General features: G+C 53.1%; 1 protein-coding gene across 1 annotated transcript in view; it reads right to left on the bottom strand.

Moving 5' to 3' along the window:
* Positions 1–7,359, bottom strand: part of COQ8B (coenzyme Q8B) — a 16,215-nt gene extending 8,856 nt beyond the window's left edge. The window contains exons 1-9 of the mRNA XM_077773614.1: positions 7,302–7,359; positions 6,780–6,884; positions 6,384–6,503; positions 6,176–6,242; positions 1,931–2,053; positions 1,744–1,779; positions 958–1,133; positions 781–862; positions 1–58 (exon numbers count right to left, since the gene is read on the bottom strand). Coding sequence (XP_077629740.1) covers positions 1–58; positions 781–862; positions 958–1,133; positions 1,744–1,779; positions 1,931–2,053; positions 6,176–6,242; positions 6,384–6,503; positions 6,780–6,881 — 764 coding nt within the window. The 5' untranslated portion in view covers positions 6,882–6,884; positions 7,302–7,359. The remainder of the gene's footprint in view (positions 59–780; positions 863–957; positions 1,134–1,743; positions 1,780–1,930; positions 2,054–6,175; positions 6,243–6,383; positions 6,504–6,779; positions 6,885–7,301) is intronic.
* Between the last annotated feature and the right edge of the window lie 1,039 nt (positions 7,360–8,398).

Raw genomic sequence — 8,398 nt, 5'->3', positions numbered from 1 at the left:
TCGCACTCCCAAGCCAGCTCCTGCCGCAAGGCCTGCAGGCTTTGCTCAGCAAACAGGCCTGCAGGGCAGCCGTGTCAGCCAGGGCGGGCCATGGCCTGTCCCCACCATGACAGCCACCCCCCAGGCTCCCACTCAGGGACGTTTTCTCTCACTGTCCGTCTGTCTCTCCAAGTCCCTCATACCTTCTGCCCCATTTTACCACGTCGTCTGTCTGCATACCTGCCGTCTGGCCTTCCCGCGGGCCTCTCCGGAAGTCACTCCTGGGGTCCCTCCCTCAGGCTGGGGTACCAGCCCCCAGGGGGGCCCTCGTGGTCACACACGCCACCTACTCTCCTTTTCACAGCCTCTCACACCGTTCTCACAGCCCTGAAATCTTGTTTCCAGGCCTCTCTCTCTCGGTTTCCAGGTCTCTCTCTCTCTCTCTCTCTCTCTCTCTCACACACTCACACACACACACACACACACACACACAGGCACGCACGTGGTCCTGCTTCCCTCCCTGCTTCTGTGGCTCTTTTCCAGGCCTCCCGTCCATCTTTGGGCACCCTGTGTCCCTGTGTGTCTGGCTCTGGCTCTGTCAGAAACTCGAAGGTCATCTATTTCTCACACACTCGGACCCTCCGGGCTCTCCCTGCCCTGTCGCTTCCGTCTCAAATGCGTGGACATACGCATTTGCCCGCACTCGCACGCTGCTGCCCCCAGCCGGCCTCCCCCCTCCATCCAGCCCCACTTTCTCCTGCAGGGCGTCCCTCCCGCGGCCAGGGAAGGAGGGGGCCTCACCGTCAGGCAGGGCCACGCTCATCTTCAGCACCGCCAGCAGGTTCTGGATATCACTCTGGATGCTCTGGGCAACGCCCGGGTACTGCGAGCGGGAGCAGGGAGGGACGGAGAGCGGGAGTCACTCCTCTGGGACAGAGGGGTGCCCCCCCAGCCCCCCCCGTCCCTCCCTCTCCTCACCTGGATCTTCACGGCCACCTCTGTCCCATCCCTCAGCATGCCCTGGTGCACCTGCCCGATCGAGGCAGCAGCAAAGGGCACCTCCTCCAAAGAGGCCACCTTGGCCTGCCAGTCCCTGCCCAGCTCCTCTTCGAGAACTCTCTGGGGACCGTGGTCAAAAGAAACAATCATCATCGCTGTTGTGGGCAGCAGAGTTCACTCTGTGTGAGCGCTTTATGTGTTAATAACGATGTTCGCCTCACACTGGCGGCTCTGGGCGAAGCTCCTGGCTACTACCCGACTTTACGGATGAGGAGACTGAGGCTAAGTCTTTTGGCAAAGGTGACAAGCCAGGTGCTGGCCAACTGGGAGACTCAGCCTGGACCTGAACTCCCGAGGCCACGTGGGCTACTGCGGGGACTGCTATGATGTAACGTCAAGGCTGATAATAATCCCTCGTTATACTCCTATATTGTATCATCAACTCAAAGTTAATGTGATAAAGAAGAACTAAGGGGCGCCTGGGTTTTTCTTTTTTTTTTTAATGTTTTTATTTGTTNAAACCCATGAACTGTGAGATCATGACCTAAGCCAAAGTCGGACGCCCAACCGAGCCACCCAGGCACTCCAGCACAAAACCTTTTTAAAAAGCACTATGAGGTACTAATGATGTGCCTGGGGGTATAATTTTTTAAATGTGTAGATCTCTATATTCAACATAACCCAACCGAGCCACCCAGGCGCCCCAAGTGTCTGATTCTTGGTCGGGATCTCACACTTTGTGAGTTTGAGCCCTGCATAGGAGACTGTCAGTNTGCAGCTGGGGGCTGATGAAGCTGTTGTCTTGGGAGACAGGGGGACAAGGGGCGGCAGTGAGGGGGGGAGGTGAGGAGGGAGCCCCCCGTGGGAGTATCTAAGTCGGGTGCTTGCTGGTGAGTGGGGGGCGGGGGGGAGACATGAAGTCAAGGGTCGGGAGTCGAGGGTCATGCTGTACCCTGGATGCTGAGCATCTGGCCGACCTTGAGGGCGGCCCCCCGAACCGTACACAAGGTCTGCACGATCCGCTCGGCATTGGCCTCTGACAGGAAGGGGCTGGAGCCTGGCCGGGAGCTGCTCTCTGCGGGGCAGAGAATAATCGTTAGTGTCACAAGCGCAAAAATAATCACTGTCCCGCTACCACGTAAGCCCCAGAACGGCTACAACGAAAAAGGCAATGCCAAGTGCTGGCAGGGATGGGGAGTGGCCTAAACACCCGCATCGCTGCTGAGTGTCACAGCGCAGCGTGACTTCTCTGCCGGGAAGTATCCAGCAGAGTGCACACCTCTACCTGGTGTGACTTCTCTCCGAGGTATGCGCCCAGGACAAACGCATATGTGTGTCTTCTAACAGACTGTCCTAGGAGGTTCCCATGAGCACTCCTCACAACAGTCCCCAGATGGAAACGATCCGAGTGACGCTCCATGGAATGAACAAAGGCATATGCTGGAAACAGTCACAAAGTGACTCCCACCGCATGGAGTGAACAGCCTACGGCTCCTCACGGCAACAGGGAGGCATCCCATGAACAGAATGACCACAGGGGCCAGACACATGCGAGAATACGCTGGATTCCTTTGGTGTGAAGGGCAAAAACCGGTCAAAGCTAATCTTGGGGGTCAGAAGCCAAGAGGGTGGTTTCCCTTGGTGGGAGGTGTGGCCAAGAAGGGGCAGAGAGGAGCTTCTGGAGAATGAGTGGAGTGATTCTCAAAGTGTGCTTCTGGGGGCGCCTCCGTGGCTCAGTCGGCTGGGCAGCCACGACATGATCTCGCGGTTAGTGGGTTCGAGCTCCGCGTCGGGCTCTGTGCTGACAGCCAGCTCAGAACCTGGAGCCTGTTTCAGATTCTGTGTCTCCCTTTCTCTCTGGCCCTCCCCTGCTCACGTTGTCTCTCTCTCTCTCTCTCAGAAATGAATAAAATATTAAAAAAAAAAATCAAAGTGCCCTTCTGGGAATCCTGGGGGTCTCCAAGACCCTTTAAGGAGGCTCTGTGAGATCAAAATTATTTTCATAGTAATATGAATGTTATTTGCCCCTTCTTATTCTCATTCTCCCCTAAGGGTTCGGTGGAGTTTTCCAGAAACTCCATGACCTGTGATGATGCCATTTTCTTTAAGAGAGAGAGAGATTAAGCAGGAGAGAGGGGCAGGGGGGAGAGGGAGAGGGAGGGAGAGAGAGAGAGAGAGAGAGAGAGAGAGAGAGAGAGAGAGAGAGAGTCAGTCTCAAGCAGGCTCCACGCACAGTGTGAAGCCTGACACAGGGCTCAATCTCACGACTGTGAGATCATGACCTGAGCTGAAATCAAGAGTTGGACGCTTAACTGACTGAGCCACCGAGGCGCCCCCCATGCCACTGTTCCGACAGATGATGGAATGTGTGTGTGTATTCTTGTGTTTTGGAAGTTTCTGTTTTAATCTCTAACGCAGTAAATATCTGTAAGTATAACTCAAAAATATGATCCATGAAAGGTTCTTTGGGGTCCTCATTCTATTTTTTAACAGATTAATTGAGATACAATTCACAAACCGTGTAATTCACCTATTTGAGGTATACGGTTCAATGGCTTCTGGTATATTCAGAGCTGTACGACTATTACCACAAGCAATTTTGGAACGTTTTCACACCCCAAAAAGAAGCCCCATACCTATTAGCAGACACACAGTTTCTCCCAACCACCTCCCTCTGAGCCCTGGAAAACTATTAATCCCCCGTCTCTATGAATTCTGGACATTCCATACGGATGGAATCACACAATACGTGATCTGTTGTGTCTGGCTTCCTCTTGGGATAGTTTTCAAGATTTATCCACGCTGTAGCAGGGACCGGTGCTTCATTCCTTTTTATAGTTGAATAATATCCCATCGTATGAATATAACACATTCTGTTTATCCATTTCTAAACTGTAAGGGGGTGCAGGGGTCCCGAGGCCAGAAAGTTTGAGGACTGCTGTCTTAGGGTTTCTCGGGGTACACAGGGGTATCCACTTTGTGAAAATGAACCAAGCCTCACACTTCAGATATGTGCCTAGCTCCGCATACAACTTATATGATTATTCAACAGAGTGTTTGTTAAGCTTTTATTTATTTGATAACAAATGTATTGGGCTCTTTCCCTAGCTAGGGGTTACCCTGTGCCAGGCAGCATTCCAAGTGGCTCTGTGGATTCGTCTGGCTCAATCTCTACAATCAGCCCGGAAAGTAAGAACTACCAATGCCTCGGGGCGCCTGGGTGGCTCAGTCCGTTAAGCGTCCGAGGATATTCCCCTCCAATGATCACAGTATCATAACCACACCTACGAAAATGAACACTAATTCTCTAATATCTGCTAGTCAGTCCCTATTTGGATTTTCCCAGTTGTCCCCAAAAGTCTTTGATAGTAACTTTTCTCAAACTGACATGCAATCATGGGTCACACATTCCATTTGTCAGTTACTATGGCCTTAGTCCCTTTTGAATCCAGAATATCTACCCCCCATTTTTGTTTCCAGACATTGACTTGTTGGGGGATCTTAGGCACCAGTGCTACTTTAAGCACCTTTCTTTCTATCTCTGTTGTCCACAGANCGACATCTGCTCTCAGCCTCTCCCTAAGCAAGCTGTCCCCCAGCTCTCTGTTGGCAACTCTTTTGTTTGCCTTTGTCCCCAACTCAGTCTCTTACCCACTCTCTCCCTGCCTGAGGGTCCCTTCAAGGTGCAGCTGCCTCTTTCCCTACCCCTCTCTCCACCTCCATCTCCGCGGTCAGCAGTTCTCACCCCTGCCCTCACATCTCAGTCACATGAGGAGCTTTGGCAAACACAATGTCCATTATCATGGCCTGAGATGATCCTTGGAATTCATGTGTGTGTGTGTGTGTGTGTGTGTGTGTACATATATATTTCAAAAATGATTTCTTTATTTTTGAGAGAGAGAGAGAGAAAGACAGAGTGCAAGTGGAGGAGGGACAAAGAGACGGAGACACAGAATCCGAAGCAGGCCCAGGTTCCCAGCTGTTAGCTCAGAGCCTGATGCCAGCCTCGAACTCACAAACTACGAGATCGTACCTGAGCTAATATCGGACACCTAACTGAATGAGCCACCCAGGTGCCCCCATATATATTTTAAGCATCCTGGATGATTCTAGTGTGCAGCCAAGGATAAGAAGGCCCCCAAATGATCCCCCTGAGTCTCTCTATCTTCCTGTGACTTCCATTTCTCTGTCCACATGTCATCTTCTTCGTGCTCACTTCTCCTTGTCTAAGTTGGTTTTTCTCCATCTCTCCCCCTCCCTCCACATGGTACCTCTGTGTAGGCCTCTTTCTCTCTGTCCCTTTCTCTCTGTCTGCTTTTGATTTCCTCTGCCTCCCTGTCTCCTTGCCCCTAAAGGCATCTTGAGTCCATCTGCCTCTGTAAATAATTGTAACTGGCATTTTCTGAGCACTTGCTCCATGCCAGGAACCATTCCTAGTGCCTTACATGCATGACTTCATCCTGTCCTCACACCCGCGGGAGGTAAGCTTTACAGAGAAGCTTCCATTTTACAGAAAAAGAAATTGAGGCTCCGAGAAGTTAAGTAACTCGTCCAGAGTCACAAAGTGAGGATGTAGCAGAATCAACCCCTGGAACCTTGAGCCTGGTATCAAAGCTCTAACCAGTACATTTGATTCCCTCTTTATACTGTGAATCAGTATCTTTAAAACTTGAACTATGATCCACACTAAAAAAGACATCTGCATTACAAGAGTAGATATGTATATACACACACATATATGTGAGATACGTATGTATATATATAACATACGTGTAATGTTTTGTGAAACAAATTTCCTTTATATGTGCACCCACATGTTCCAATCTATTCTTTTTGATGCTGGTTGCAATCCATGGAATGATTTCATGCAGATTGTGACCCGAAGTTTGAACAATCCTGCTGTATAACATGAGGTCAAGTCACTTCTCTTGCCTTGGCCTCCATTTCCTCATCTACAGGATGGAAATGAACACTCATCAATTCTGTGCAGAGATCAAGTGTACATGGGGCCTTGCACATTCCAAGCTCTCTATTAATGTTACCTTCCTCTCTGGTTCTCTTGGCTTTGCAAGTGTTTGCCTTCCTTCTCTTTCCGTCTTTCGCTCCTCTTCCTGTCTCTGATTCACCCCCTCCCTGCTTCATTCTATAAATGTGGCCTCCTCTGTTCTAGGTCACAACTTCCCACGGTCACACCTACCCCCAAAGTTGGCCAAGCGGCTGATGCGGGAAGCGGGCACCTTGCGTTCTCGAGAGCGGTCGCTCAGCTGGGAAATGGGGAGAGAGTCTGAGGGTGGGAAGGTGAGCACAGTGCCCAGGCTGTCCAACCAACCTGCCGCCATACCCTTCCCCAAGCCTGGGAGGCCAGCTGCCTTCAAGGGATGTTGCTGGGTGGGAGACAATGATACCTGGGGCCGGGGTGTCTTCCTCATCCGGGCCTCCCGTGCCCTGCGAATGTCCTCCTCACCCAGGCCTCTGCCGGGCCCATCCTTATGGAACATTTGGACCCAAGAACCCCCACATGGTCCCTGCAAGAAAAGTGGATATTGGTAACGAGCGGAGGACAGGGGATCTGCCTGACCCTTTTGGAGCCCTCCCTGCCATTTTACTCCCTAAAGCCTCTCTCAGCCTCTTCCCCTTGGAGCACCCCCCCACCCCAGTCTCTTCCCCACCAGANGGATATTGGTAACGAGCGGAGGACAGGGGATCTGCCTGACCCTTTTGGAGCCCTCCCTGCCATTTTACTCCCTAAAGCCTCTCTCAGCCTCTTCCCCTTGGAGCACCCCCACTCCCCAGTCTCTTACCCACCAGTGGGGCCCGGGCACCAGGGCCCCACAAGGCAGACCACCAGTCCGGCCCAGTTGTCCACAAGTCCCCCGCAGTAAGCCTCCCACCTCCGGCCACATCGCCTGCGGGAGAGCAGGAGGGATTATTCGGGTAGGAGTTGGCACTGACCTCCCTGCTTTGCCCTGTCTTTGCCAAGCACTCACATTCCTCTGTGTCCACCCTAATATTCCCATCCACCAAAGACTTCCTCTCCTGTTAATAGTTCCCCGAATTTCTCCTGGTTCCCTCTCTGGTTGCTAGGAACCCATAGCTCTTCCTGCGCACCTCCGAAAACCCACTTTCTCCCTGTCCCACTCCCCGCCGTTGCTAGGGTCCTCCCGGGTTGCTAGACGCCCACAGATCCTCCAGGGCTACCTCTCCCCTCCTCGGAGCCCCCCTCGTTGCTAGGCACCGCCTTCCTCTCCTTTGCTAGGCACTCACAATTCCTGCCCTCCCCCCCGCACATTACTGGGCACCTCCCCCCGTTGCTAAGCACCCACTATTCCTTAGATCCGGGTCCGCTAGCGCCGGGGCCTCTTGCACTTCCGGGAATCTCCACACGCACGCCCCCTCCGGTCAGCTAGCCAATGGCAGAGCAGTAGCTCCCTGACTGGCACGTAGAACGCCCAGCCGTGAGTGAGGGGCGGAACTAGGGGCGGGGCCGAAGGGTGGGCGTTGGAGCCTGCTGGGATTGTTGGGGCACCGCTGGAGCGCGCACGTGCCCTTTTATGCTGTTCCACTCATCTCAGAGTGCCATGTGCTTGGCAGACCTTTCTCTCTCCCACACCGTCTTTTTTGCAAACATCCCTTACAAACTCCGCATCCCTGCTCTGCACGAACATCTTGCCAACGTCCCTTATTTTTGCCCCCGGCAGGCAGGCGGGATGTCTCCTTTGAACCCATCTTCCCAGCAAACATTTCCCTTGCCCCGGGAGCCCCTCCACTTTGCACATCCATCCTCTGCTTCAAACACTCACATCCTGGCACCCAGCCTCTTCCCCTGCACAGATAAACCCCATGTCTTGCTTGCCAACTGTCTCCTTCTCATACTCGCAACTCTCCTGTGTACATAAGCCCCCTCAGGCTCAGCCCCTTGCACACTGGGCCCCTGTTCTCTCACACACCCTTCTCTCTCTTCCACTCCCCGCCCACCTGCGGGATGGTGAGAGTGGGAGCCCTCTGTTTCCTGTAGGCCTGACATTTCCCAGAATACACTCAGCCAAGATTCCCAGTGCTGAGTCAGGAGCCCTGGCATCCCCGAAAACCAGCTCCCAGTCCATCTGGGTGTGTGTTAGGGGGGTGGGGGTGGGGATACAGGCAGGCTTGAAGCCTGTTCCCCCCACAACAGGCTGACTCACCCCTCCTCACAGTCTGGAATAGAAGCAGCTGGCTGGGGCATCTCTCCCACGGCTGGGAGAAGGAGGGATGTGACGCTTCCCTCACAGAAACCACCCCCCTTCTTCCCACTCTCTAACCCCTTTTGTCGGGAATCAGACCTCCCTGTCACTGTGCCTGGGGTATGTGACCTCAAAAGAGCCCTGACTCTTTCTGGACTTCATCTGCCCAGCCCGTATGATTTGTTAGGGGGATCCTGCTA

This window comes from Crocuta crocuta, unplaced genomic scaffold (assembly GCF_008692635.1).
Source record: "Crocuta crocuta isolate KB4526 unplaced genomic scaffold, BGI_CrCroc_1.0 scaffold267, whole genome shotgun sequence".
Classification (NCBI taxonomy): domain Eukaryota; kingdom Metazoa; phylum Chordata; class Mammalia; order Carnivora; family Hyaenidae; genus Crocuta; species Crocuta crocuta.
This window is presented reverse-complemented; position numbering and strand designations above follow the sequence as displayed.